Source organism: Phocoena sinus, chromosome X, assembly GCF_008692025.1.
Source record: "Phocoena sinus isolate mPhoSin1 chromosome X, mPhoSin1.pri, whole genome shotgun sequence".
NCBI lineage: Eukaryota > Metazoa > Chordata > Mammalia > Artiodactyla > Phocoenidae > Phocoena > Phocoena sinus.
This window is the reverse complement of record NC_045784.1, coordinates 7,099,220-7,112,605: the sequence shown is the minus strand read 5'-3', so window position 1 is coordinate 7,112,605 and position 13,386 is coordinate 7,099,220. Positions and strand designations below refer to the sequence as shown.

The following is a 13,386-nucleotide window of genomic DNA, read 5'->3' as shown; positions in this document are numbered from 1 at the left end:
CCTGACATCATACCGGCAGCCGGGCAGCCACCCTCCTCTCCTGTGGTCAGCCCTCCCAGGGGGCTAAGGAGCTGGACTGGGGAGCCTCCCCGCCTCTGCCCCACCTCTCCATAGCTCCCAGGCAATCGTCTGCAGGGAGGGGAAGGCAAAGCAACACGGGGCGAAAATTAAATTACCAGCTGAGGGAAAAGCTACAGTGGAAAGAAGCGGAACTTCTGAGCACGCAGGTCTCATTTTACTTAATTAGTGTGCAGGGAATAAGCTACATGCTAACTGGACACCCACCGTGATTCCTCCTACAAAGTAAATAATCATTCCCTCTGTATGGGTGTAAATTAAACATTATATATTCAGTCTCTTAAAGCTAGCGGTATTCATTAAAAGGAAAACTTTTGAAAACAAACTTATGGTTACCAAGGGGGGTAATGGGGGGGAAGGGATAAATTGGGAGACTGGGATTGACGTATGCATACCACTACATATAAAATAGATAACTAATAAGGATATACTGTACAGCACAGGGAACTCTTCTCAGTACTCTGTAATGACCTATATGGGAAAAGAATCTAAAAAAGAGTGGATGTATGTATATTATAACTGACTCACTTTGCTATACACCTGAAACTATACTATAAACTATTTACAACACTGTAAATCGACTATACGCCAATAAAAATTTAAAACAAACAGAACAAAAAAAAACAACAAAAAAGAAAATTCCTGATTTCTCTCCAGATTTCGTTTGTCAGAATGGTCTAACTCTTCTAGTGAGTAATCAAAGAAACGTGTAATGGCCCAAATACAACAGAGGCTTATTTCTTGCTCATATACTGGTACTACTGGGAGGGTAACCAGGCTATGGTCAGCTAGCTTCCTCCTCAGGCATTCAGGGACCCGTGCTGATGACGCTCTGCCCCAGGACCATCTTCATTCCAGACAACCAGAAGAGGAAAGCACGACAGGCGGTAAATGGCCTGCATCACTTCTACTTGCTTCTGATTGGGTAGAACTATGGCCTCATAGCTACATGGGAATCTGGGAAGTGTAGTCCAGCAGCATGTGCAGAAGGAAAAGGAGACACAGGCTCCAGTAAACAGATAGCATCTCTACCAAGCCCGTGGGTCTGAGTCCATGCCCTGAAAGATTTTCTACTGCCAGAAAGCAAAGCGGTGAAGAAATGGAGTTTGTTGCCATGGGATATTTAACCTTCATCTTTCCTACTATTTTCACTTCCCAAACCACTTTTAAAATCCAATTCTTCTGAATATCACATTGATCTGAAAGAGCTACCTTTCATTCATATTATAAAAAAGAAAAATCAGTATTATTCAAAAACACTTTAGGGACTTCCCTGGTGGTCCAGTGGTTAAGACTCCATGCTCCCAATGCGGGGGCCCAGGTTCGATCCCTGGTTGGGGATCCCACATGCCTGCTGCAACTAAAAGTCCACATGCCGCAACTGGGAGTACGCATGCTGCAACTAAAGAGCCTGCATGCTGCAACTAAACATCCCGCACGCCACAACTAAGACCCAGTACAGCCTAAATAAATAAATAAATATATATATATATATATATATTTTTTTTTTTTTTTTTTTTTTTCTTGCGTTACACGGGCCTCTCACTGCTGTGGCCTCTCCCGTTGCGGAGCACAGGCTTTGGACGCACAGGCCCAGCGGCCATGGCTCATGGGCCCAGCCGCTCTGCGACATGTGGGATCCTCCCGGAACGGGGCATGAACCCGTATCCCCTGCATCGGCAGGCGGACTCTCAACCACTGCGCCACCAGGGAAGCCCCAATAAATATATTTTTCAAAAGCCAGTTTTTGGTGGAAAGGAGGAAATAATCACTTCCAGTGGGCTGTAAATAGCACAACTAATGTAGTGGTGCTTGGCATAAGATGTGTATTTGAATTAAATGCTTTTCTACAAATCCAATGCTAAACAGTCAGAATAAGTACCAAAATCTCTAGGAGACACATTAAAATGTTGCCATACAAAATCCAGCTTAAAGTCTTTCCATAATAAATTGGCAATTTCATACATTAACATTACTTTTTTAAGAAATTTCTTTCACATTACTTTTTATAGTTTTCCAAATTCTTAGTGAAGCAGGATGAAGTAGGGGAAAGGGGGGAAAGGGGAGGAGAGATGGTATTTAAATCTACCTGAACTAGGGCTTCCCTGGTGGCACAGTGGTTAAGAATCCACCTGCCAATGCAGGGGACACGGGTTCAAGCCCTGGTCCGGGAAGATCCCGCATGCCGCAGAGCAACTAAGCCCGTGCGCCACAACTACTGAGCCTGCGCTCTAGAGGCCGTGAGCCACAACTACTGAGCCCACGAGCCACAACTACTTAAGCCCACGTGCCTAGAGCCTGTGCTCCGCGACAAGAGAAGCCCCCGTGATGAGAAGCCCGTGCACCGCAATGAAGAGCAGCCCCCGCTCTTCGCAACTAGAAAATGCCCGCACACAGCAACAAAGACCCAATGCAGCCAAAAATAAATAAATAAAATTTTTAAAATGTAAAAAAAAAATCTACTAGAGCTAGCTTTCCATACTGACTCATTTCACCCCTGTGTCAATATAGTGAAATGGGAATGATTCTAGTTTGACAGCCTGAAGGATTAAGGGTGAGAAAAGGTTAAGGACAGAGTGCACGATTCAGCTATATATGCAAGACGTTCTCTCCAAACTGGAACCGCTGTGGCCACAGCAGGAGGCAGAGATGACCACTCTCACGTCGCCAAGCAAAGCAGGGCTCCTCCAAACTGGCAAACCTAGCACCAACGTTCAAATCTGCCCTACACCAGAAACTTACGTCCAGTAGAGGAAGACATTACTACCTGAAGGGATGTGACCAGCGCAAAAGAAACAAGCGAAGCTATGGCCTTAAAGGAGTCCCCAGAGAAGCAGCCTGGCTAGGTCATTCACCCACGTGCACCAGCCTCCAAAAAGCATTGTGGTCACCCACTCTTACATACCTGCAGACGGCAAGGACGAACTGAGCCCCCAACAGAAGGCAAACAAACACACACGAAGCAGCGGAGCTCAGAAACGGAATCTACACAGCAAGAAGACATTTTGTAAAACCAGTTAACATTCTCAAAGATATGAAAGAAGGACCACGAAACAAGATCAGTATGGTATCAAAAAGGAACATTCGAGAACAACACTAACAAAGCAAACAGACAAACAAAAAACAAACAACTCTGGAAATTAAAAAAACCCAAAAGCACACATTTAAAACTCAATGGAAGGGTTGGAAGATAAGACTGTACAAAATCTCCAGAGAAGAACAAAAATACAGAGAAAAGAAAAATACGACAGAAAAAATTAGAGTTAGTCCAAAGGACTAAGAAACAGAAAGCTCTGGGACCTTCTTGGTGGTGCAGTGGTTAAGAATCCGTCTGCCAACGCAGGGGACACGGGTTCCAGCCCTGGTCCGGGAAGATCCCACATGCCGCAGAGCGACTAAGTCCGTGCGCCACAACTACTGAGCCTGCGCTCTACAGCCCGCGAGCCACAACTACTGAGCCCGCGTGCCACAGCTACTGAAGGCCGCGCGCCTAGAGCCCGTGCTCCGCAGCAAGATAAGCCACCTTAATGAGAAGCCCGCGCACCAAAACGAAGAGTAGCCCCCGCTGGCCGCAACCAGAGAAAGCCCACGTGCAGCAACGAAGACCTAACGCAGCCAAAAATAACAATAAATTAATTAAATTTAAAAAAGCAAAGAAACAGAAAGCTCTGTCTTCTCCCCAACAATACTGTACACCTGTAGAGGTTAGAACACCACCTGCAAAGAAAGTGCCCAGGGAAAACCGTCTCCAACTCAGACTTGCACGCCCAACAGTCCATTTACTGTCAAGGTAAAATAATGGCATTCTCAGATAGAGAAGGTCTCAAAAGACGACCCACTGTGTGTCTGAATATAGTAAAAGATTTTTTGCAACTGGGGAAGGTGCGGCGGATGAATCAACGATATGCACATCGAAAATTAGGCAAAGAAACAAAGCGTATCCTTACATTTGGTGGTTATGAAAACTTGTGCAGGAGAAATAATCAGAGTGTGCACCCCCAGGCTCAGCAAGTGTTGGCACTGGCATTCAAAATAACACACACACCGAATACCGCTAACCAAGTGGTTCTCAAAGGGGGCACTTTATTTTTTTACTTTTTTGCAAATGCTATAACATTTTATTCTGTCAATTATGAGATGAAAAACGAATTTTAAAAATAAAGTGTGTCTTTAAATAACTTTTTCTACATATTAGCAGGATGCTTTAGCATGTTTTTTTTTGTATTCGTATTCGTTTTTCTTTTCTAACACCCTCACTGGAGTACAATTGCTCCACAATGGTGTGTCGGCCCCTGCTGTACGGACAAAGCGAGTCAGCCACCCGCATACATACATCCCCACGTCTCCTCCCTCCTTTGTCTCCCTCCCTCCCACCCTCCCTATCCCACCCCTCCAGGTGGTCACAAAGCACAGAGCTGATCTCCCCGTGCCACGCGGCCGCCCCCCACCAGCCATCTTCCCCACCCATTAATCTGTCGATGGACAGCCAGGATGCCCCCAGGTCCTGGCCCCTGCAAAGAGCGCCGCAGTGAACACCGTGGCACACGACTCTCCCCCGAACCATGGTCTTCTCAGCGCACAGGGTTTTGTTTTTTTTCAATTTTATTTTTTTTATTGAAGTAGAGTTGATTTACAATGTGCGCCAATCTCTGCCGTACAGCAAAGTGACCCAGTTCTACACAGAGACATTCTTTTTTTCAAATATTCTTTTCCATTATTGCTTGCCACAGACATTCTTTTTTTTAAATATTCTTTTCCATTATTGCTTGATACTGAATACAGTTCCCTGTGCTCTACAGTAGGACCCTGTTGTTTATCCATCCTACATATCATAGTTTACATCTGCTCATCCCAAACTCCCAGTTCAAAGGGGGCGATTTTTGTCCCCCAGTGGACATCTGGCAACGTCTGGGGACGTTTCTGACCATCTCAGCTACGGGAGACAGAGGAATCTGTACTGGCTTCTCGGGGGTAGAGGCCAGGGATGCTGCTCCCACAGGGCACAGGACGGCCCCCCACGACAAAGAACTATCTGGCCCCAAACGTCAGTGATGCTAAGGTTGAAAGAACCCTCTTCTAACCAAAATTATGATGTAGTTACACTGGAGTACGGGGGCCCAAGGTACGTGTCTGGGTAGCTGGTGTGGAATAAAAGACTACATCCCAAGCTCCCATAGTGGGAAGTCAACAGTTATCCCGAAACGGAACAATGAAAGTAGCAGCCGTATAGAATATAGGCAAACGCCCAAAGAAATCAGCTAAAAAGTTTCAATAGCTTCTCTAGGGAAGAGGAAATGACAGTGGGGAACTGCTGGTATGATAACAAGCCCTGCAGAACTATTTGATTATTTCAAGCCTGCAAGAGCCACTTTGATAAAAATAAAAACAAATCTCAAAAAGATACACTAAAAAAAAAAAAAAAGATACACTAACATTTTGTGTCTTTCCTCCCTTGAATAAGTAAAATGTTGCCTTTAGAGCCCACACAATCTACCCTGCCTGGGTTCTTGTTGACCTTCACAATTTGCCTTTGATCTGAAAGTCGTAGTCACCTTTGGCCCAAAGAAAGACAATCCCAACCCTTTCCAGGCCACGTAAAGCACTGTTCTTCCAGACCCATCCCACAGAGGCGGCAGACGTTACCTCCAACTTCATACCCAGGAGATTTCAGAAAGACAGCCCAGGTTAAAAAAAAAAGTCACCTCTGCATTGCAATTCAGAATCCCCTGGCTTTTCAGAACAACCTTATTTGTTCGAACCTAAAATAAAGTTAGTCCACTTATTTTTTAACCATATCCTACCGTCGTCCTTCCACTAAGATATGTTCCCCCAAAGAGAGGCCTTAACATTCGCACTGGTCAGGGAAACAGGCTCCACCTACCACAGGGCCACGCAAATATCGAATCCAGCAAGGTAACAGGGAAACAATTCTTCCAGAATACACCCTCCCTCTGTTGAGCACTGGCAAGGTTTTAAAAAGACCAAAAGAGCAATATGCAACCCTGAGGGCTTTCAAAACCCTTCGTGTGGGTGGAAATTGCAGCTTGGAAGAGTGCGGCTTGCATAATTTCTCATCAAAGGATGGCCCCATGCCTGACTGCAGTGCGTGAAAAGTAAAAGAAGCAAGACTGAATAAAAAGTCTGTTCAGCCTTTAAGTCCTTAAATTATCTCGTTGACTGTTTACACTGCGCCCAGTGTACAAGAAGAAAAGCTCCCCAGAGCCCCGAAGAAATCCTCAAATCCAGGTTCATTTGCATGCTGACACAAAGCAACTTCGGCAAGAGGACAGCTCCAAAATGCCTTCCAAGTAGAAAAGCCAGCCCTTTGCAAGCCGGGAGCCCAGTTTCTTTGGCCGAGAAATGGAATGGTGAATTAAGAAATCCCAGATAGTGAGGACAAGGCGAAAACGGCTATTTTTATGAGCCTTCCGTTCTCATTCTCTTCTACATTTAGCTCTCGGGCAAACTTGTTTTCTTCTTTTCAAAAGATGAATGTTAGGACATGTTACGAAGCACTCATAACTGAACCAGGAAGGGCAAAATCCATCACGATGCAGAAGTGTGAGGGACAGCTTACGTTTATAGCTTTTCACACTGTGGAAGCTTCTGGATTTATAGATGTGAGTCCTGCTGAATTAGTTTCTACGAGAGGAAGAACCCCTCACCCAACTGCACCTCAAAGCTCCAGCACCAGAGCTCGGGATGGGACTTGGGTCTCTCTGCCAGACTTCCCACCCCTGCACCCAAAACACCTCAGGAGGACCAGGGGTAAGAACTAACAAACAGGACCCAGCTAGGCACAGGCTGGGACAGGGGAATAAAGATATATCTGCATGCCAGCTAGCAAGACAGGTCTTGTCTTTCCACCAACTGGAAAGGGGTTTCAGCACAGGAAAGAAAACTCACTCTTTTTTTTTTTTTTTTTTTTTTTTAACCGCACTATTAATTTTTAAATACAAATGAGTCTCTGGCATTACACTTCTCTGAACAAACAGCAAACTGCAGCTGGCCTCCAAGAGGCTGGGATCTTACAGGGCCCAGGCGTTGCCTTGGCCGTAACAGTACCCACAGCACCTGGGTCTGCCGAGGAGGGGCGCCCAGCCCTCACCCACCCACCATTTATTTCTATGGAGCCCTGGGAAAGCGGCAGCGCTCCTTAGACGGGTGCTGACGTGGGATTGTGCTTCGACACCGACATCGAGCAAAACCCAGAGAGGCTGAGATCCATCGGTTCCCGATACACAGCTGCGTTCAACACACACACACACCCCCACCCTTTTTCACAGCTTTCAGTGGTAACTGATAAAGAACTTGGCTCTTGGGGGCAAATATAAGGACATCCAGACAACAACTTGTCCTGACCAGGGCTGCCAGCTCACCAACGACCGTGACTCAGCACAGCCCATGAAACGGAGCCCCTTTCAGACCACCGTGGAAGGGACCTCCCACCCCCAACCGACAGCTAGTCTCTGCCCCAAGCCTCCTCCATCAGGAGCTCTAGGAGCTCTAACGGCTGACACAGCACATATATGCCACCTGGGTGTGTGGTCCAACCCCCCCCAGAAACGTGCCCTGCTTCCCCTCCACCCCGCCTTCAGCGTGCAGACCAAGAAGGACGTTTAAGGACACGGCCTGGCATCCAGCGAACGCCGCACGGTCCAAAGGCTCCCGAGAGGGTGCGTCAGGCTGGGCACCCCAAGCCCCAGCTCCCCCGCACCACCCCCCAGGACGGCTCTGGTCCCCAAAGGCAACCTGAAAATCAACGGGTTCCCAAAGGAGCCGCCCGTGGGACCAGGCCAGGCCCAAATTACTGTCCTCTTTGGAGCTCCTGGCTAAGGCTCTCTCGCATTCTTGGCAGGAAGGGGCGGGGAGGGCTAAGAAACGGTGAAAAGGAGGGCCAGGGGCTTCATTCCTTCCCCGGTTCACAAACATTCCTGAGGCCGGAGGGGGCCTGCTGACACCCAGCTGGCTCACTTAAGGTTTCCTAACGAATCCCCAAGGGCCCTTCTGGAGTTCTAGCCCCTCCAGTGACACGTTAGAAAGCAGGCCCTAGCCACCCCCACGGAACTTTTACACTTGCTGAGCTGATGGGGAAAGAAGGTGCCACGCAGACAGCAGGACCACGTACAACATTGCACCTACTTACACAGGTCCTGAGAGGTCCCGCATCAAAGCACAGTCTCGGAAACACTAACAAGTCAAAGTCTTTGGAGTTTCTTAAGGCACGGACATTATTTCTGCTCCTCTCCGACAGCAGTATGAAAAACTGGGGTTCTGTGTCTCTTCCAGCCCTGGTAATACATCAAGCTACAAGTCAGTGTCAACGTAACGAATGGTTACAAATCTGGTTGCCACCTTGCTGGGGGACTTCAAGTGTGCACTTTGAATTCCAGGAATGCCACTCCCGGGAAGTCAGTATCCCTTTAACTTCAAACCCGACCCAGAGAAAAGGCAGTCCTCACCGAGCAGCCCCGCTGAATGCCCATGAAACACAGCACTCCGGAGTTCCTGCTTCCATTTCCTTTTTCCAGATACAAAAATGCAGGTGAAGCAAGTATTTGTTTGAGTTTTACTATGTAAATAAAGCCTATTACCAGGGCCAGCGAGCGCTTAGGAAGAAAACAGCCTTCCCCGCCAAAGCTGACTATGCCAGGGGCCTCTGAGTATCTTCAGAAAGAACAATTAAGCTCACGCGTTCAAAGCTAAAATCCTTTCAAAGCAAAAGTGATGTACAGTTACTCTAGCGAGGGTGATCTGTGCCCGGGAGACATCTGGCAACGTGTGCAGACTTTTCTGGTTGTCACACTTGGGGGGTGGTGCCAGAGGGCAAAGGCCAGGGCTGCTGCTGGACACCCTACAATGCATAGGACAGCGCCCCCGCCCCCAGCAAAGAAACATCCAGGCCAGAACATCGGTAGTGCCAAGGTTGAAAAACCCTCATAGGATGTGACAAAGTTACTGAATGTGGCATTGCAAGGGATTCCAGACAAGAGCAGATGGCACCAAGTGGAGAGAAAGCAGAGACATGCAGGGTCAAGATCTGGTCCTGAGGACCCTTCTCAAGATTTGCCAGGTTTCTGACCTCAGGGCACACCACTGAACCCTCCTTGGCCTTAGCTGTTTCATCTACAAAATGGGCTAATGAAACTCCATCAAGGGGCTTCCCTGGTGGCGCAGTGGTTAAGAATCCGCCTGGCAATGCAGGGGACACGGGTTCAAGCCTTCATCCGGGAAGATCCCACACGCTGCGGAGCAACTAAGCCCGTGCGCCGCAACTACTGAGCCTGCGCTCTAAAGTCCGCGAGCCACAACTGCTGAGCCCACGAGCCACGACTACTGAAGCCCACGCGCCTAGAGCCCGTGCTCCGCAACAAGAGAAGCCACTGCAATGAGAAGCCCGCGCACCGCAATGAAGAGTAGCCCCCCCCGCCCGCCGCAACTAGAGAAAGCCCGTGGGCAGCAACGAACACCCAACACAGCCAAAAATAAATGAATGAATAAATAGGTAAAATAAAAAACTCCATCAGGAGATCAGGGATTGAACCAGCCTTGTTCTTGGCATCAGTTCCAGTTCTAAGATGTACACTCCTATGAGGCTTTCAACTGAGACACTCCTCATCATGAACAGTGCATCCTCTTACACTGGACCAAGCTTCCTCCAAGTCAGATTCTGTTAGAAATGAGCTGTACAATATCCCAGGGCTCTAATATGTAACAATTTAATGACAAGGTTTTTTAAATGCAAAAAAAAAAAAGCCATTAGAAGGCCTATTATTTAATGAGCCTTAAAGATTTTTTAGTAGGTACTGGGAAAGGAAGATTCAAAGCTTGGATTAATCTAAATTCTGGAGGTGGAACAAATTTCCCCAGTCTCCATCACAACAGTCTATTTCCATTTTTTAAGTGATTATAATGGACACGCTTTCCTTTATCCTTCTCTAATAATGTGACAGTTAATTACCAGCTGTTGGATTGTAAACATGCATCAGTGATGACTTAATGCAGGAGAAAAGACAAGCAGGTGAAATACTGCAAATAGCATGCAATACAATGTGTGGTTAAGGAATATATACATGCATGGGTGAGCACACGTGTGTGGCATGTGTGAGCACACGTGTGTGCGCGTGTGAGGACACGTGTGCGCATGTGCACACAAGTGTGCATGGAAATTTGTCACAGATGTCCCAAACTGTCCTGGATCCCCTCCATCCTAAGCAAAGAAACCACATATCTCCAGTCACAGTAAAGCACCTATAAAAACCAAGCAGCAGTTCAAGGGAGGGACATATGAGCATCTCAGATAAGACTCATAAACAGTTTTATTTCTGCAAAATCCTGAAGCACGATCTGGAAAGGCAGGGCGTGTACACGGCCACCAGCCTAGCCCTACCTACCCACACACCTTAGCAACTACCGTTGACAGCCAACCCAGGGGCCCAACCAGGAGCAGACTGCCTGCCGCCTGTGCCCTGATTAGGCCCTGGTGTGTGGCCATGGGTTTTACTGCCCACCTCCTTCAGTTTCTAGAACAGGGTCCTCTTGCACAAGCAGAAGAGAAACCACTAAGAATGCGTGGGGTTTTTTAGAACTTGAGGTACAGAGAAAGGAGAAGGTCCCCTTCTCCGGCTTCCGGTCAAACAACTGAATTTTAGAGTTTAAGTCCAGCTTTCTTACACTGCATAAGCCCAAAAAGCAAGATGTCATCTTAAATAATGTTTTACGACTTACTCCATCTGCTGTAAAGACAGGTCCGAGGAAGACAGGTTGAATCGCGCGCGTGCGTGCGCGCGTATTCTTTTTTAAAAGAATCTCTAGAGACGATAAAAGTCTGAGTAATTTACCTGATATCTTTTTAACTTTTACCATCAGAAATGCCCGGTAAAACTTTTATTATTGAAAAGGCACGGGCTACTGTGCCTTAACACACGCATATGCAGGAAATGCCTGTCCTGCACGAGGTGTGCACTCCACGGCTACTCCACCACACACATTTTTCCAAAGAATCCAATTCATTAATGGGTTTGCACATGGGTGAAACTTATAACAACAATGACAGCCTCTCTCCTCGGTTCCACATAAATTCAGTGCACGTCTCCCCTCAAAGTCTCTAGTTTTATAAATATAAAAATGAGAGAAAATAAAGATCAGAAGTTGAGTGTCTCATTTACTATCTAGACAACAAAGGCACACCGCCTCCCAAATTCAATCCGGTGGGGTGGGTTAGGAGTCACTTTAGTTCTTCCTGCTGTGGTGAAGCAGGAAAGCAGAGAAAACCAGTAAGTCACCTTCAAACGCTTCTAGAAGCCAAGAATTTTTGCATTTTAAAGGGAACTTTGTCCCCGGGAATGGCGCGGCCCAGACCTTCCCAGAGAAACTGACCAACAGACACTTTTAACCAGAAGAAAACAGGACGACTGGTTTGCTGTCTGTGTGCTTTTTACAGGTTTATAGGGGTTCGGCTGGTAAGTTTCAAGATGGTTTTCTGTTTCGAGACAAGAGAATTCAAAGTCACCCCTACACACACACACACACACACACACACACACACACACACATATTAGGAACTTATTTTGGGGGCTCAAATCCCACTTTCATAAAGGACGATGAAAAGTTTCAATTTGTTTTTGCAGGTATCCAGAGCGCCGTGGGTCTAGGGCTGGAAGCGAAAGTCAATAAATATTGATGGGCTTTTGGGAATCGAGAAGCTCGGCTGGCGGCAGCTGCTAGTCTGGGCTTCCTAGCAATAACGGGTGCAGGTCCAAGGGGTGCAGAAACAAATACCTAGACAGGCAAACACAGGTGGGGACGTCTCTGTCCACCCCCGGCACGTGGGAATGTCCCTCCCCGACCTCTGGGTAGGCCCACAGGTGCAGGCCGGCGCAGGCGAAGCCGGGAGTGACAGGGGACCCTGCCAGGCCCTTCCCAGGAGGGGGAGGGGAGGGGACCCGGAACAGGAGCCATTGAAACTGCGCGGCGCTGGGAGCCAGCAGGACCGGGAAACAACGCAGAGGGACCAAGGTGGCGCCCGGACCACACACCTATGCGAGTCCTACTACCCACGTCCTCGCAGGTGACCCGGGCGGACGCGCGTCCCGGGCCCGGGGGCGCGAACCGGACACCCCCTCCAGCGCTCCTACCCCTCGACGAGTCCCTCGGCCCCAGGCCACCTCCCGGCTGTCACCGTGCGTGTCCCGCGCCCTCCGTACCTTCGTGATAACCAGCGGCTCGCCGTGCTCGCGGCCGCCCTTCAGGGTGAAGCCCCAAGGGGCGCCGCCGCTCAGCTGCACCTCCACCAGGCGCCCGCCATCGGCCGCCCGCGCCTCGGCCTCTGCCAGGCGCTCTGGCCGCACACGGGGCTCTGCGCCCTCCATGGCGCGGGGCTCGGAGGCGGCCCGGCCGCTCAGGCCCCCAGGGCCGCCCGACCTGCGCCCATGCACTCGGGGGAGCCCCGGCCGGCCGAGGGCGAGGGAGGCTCCCGGCGCCCCGCCGCCGCCGGCCACTGGCAAACTTGCGCTGTAACTTGGGAGGAAAGTACCGGCCCCGGACAGAGAGGGAGCCGGGAGAACGCGCAGCGCGGCGCGGCGCGGCGCGGCGCGGCGCGCGGGGGAGGGCGGGCCCCGGAGGGGGCGGGCCCGCGGGGACGGGGCGGGGTCCGGCGGGGTCCGGCGCGCGCTCGGGGGTTCGCGCCGCTCTGGGGGCAGGGGGCGGGGCGAGCGCTCGGGTTCCCGCGAGTTGCCCGGAGGGTGGGAGGCGGAGTGGGAGGAGAGGCGCGCCGTCCGGGACCCCCGCGGCCGCCGGCGGTGGGAGGGGCGGGGAGAGGCGCGGGGGTCGGGGGCGCGCGCCCGGGGCTCCCCAAGTCGCCCCGAGGCTGGGAGCGCGCTCAGGACCTCGCGCGGCCAGCCGAGCGCAGTGTACTGGGGGCCGGGGCCGGAGCTCACGCTCGGGGCGCGCGGAGGCCTGGGGGGCGGAGTGGGGGGCGCGCGCTCGGGGTGAGGGGCGCGACCCGCGGGGCCAGAGGGCGGGCGGGGGCGGGGGCTCGAGGTCTGGGGGCCCCTCCTCCGTCTCGGGCGCCGGGCCGCCCTCGGAGGCTCGGGGCACGTCCGCTCGCTGTTCGGGTGGCCTAGGCGCGGCAGGTGAGGCGGCGGAAGCGCCCGCGCGGGGCGGGCCGGGGCGAGGCGGGCCCAGCGGCGGCCGGAGCCCCCGGCGCCTTCCATGTTGGAGCGCGCGGCCGGCTGGCGCCCCCGCCTTTGTTCTCGCGGACCGCGGGCGGTGGGCGGCCGCGTAGGTGAGGCCGGGAGCGCCGCGGGG

The 13,386-nt window shown here is 50.8% G+C and overlaps 1 protein-coding gene across 3 annotated transcripts in view; it reads right to left on the bottom strand.

Annotated features, from left to right (window-relative positions):
• Nucleotides 1-12,597, bottom strand: part of SHROOM2 (shroom family member 2) — a 137,131-nt gene extending 124,534 nt beyond the window's left edge. The window contains exon 1 of one of the 3 annotated variants that reach the window (XM_032619693.1): nucleotides 12,285-12,597. In XM_032619693.1, the coding sequence (XP_032475584.1) occupies nucleotides 12,285-12,449 (165 nt within the window). In that variant the 5' untranslated portion in view covers nucleotides 12,450-12,597. The remainder of the gene's footprint in view (nucleotides 1-12,284) is intronic. The other 2 variants (XM_032619692.1, XM_032619691.1) reach the window with 2 other exon arrangements.
• Between the last annotated feature and the right edge of the window lie 789 nt (nucleotides 12,598-13,386).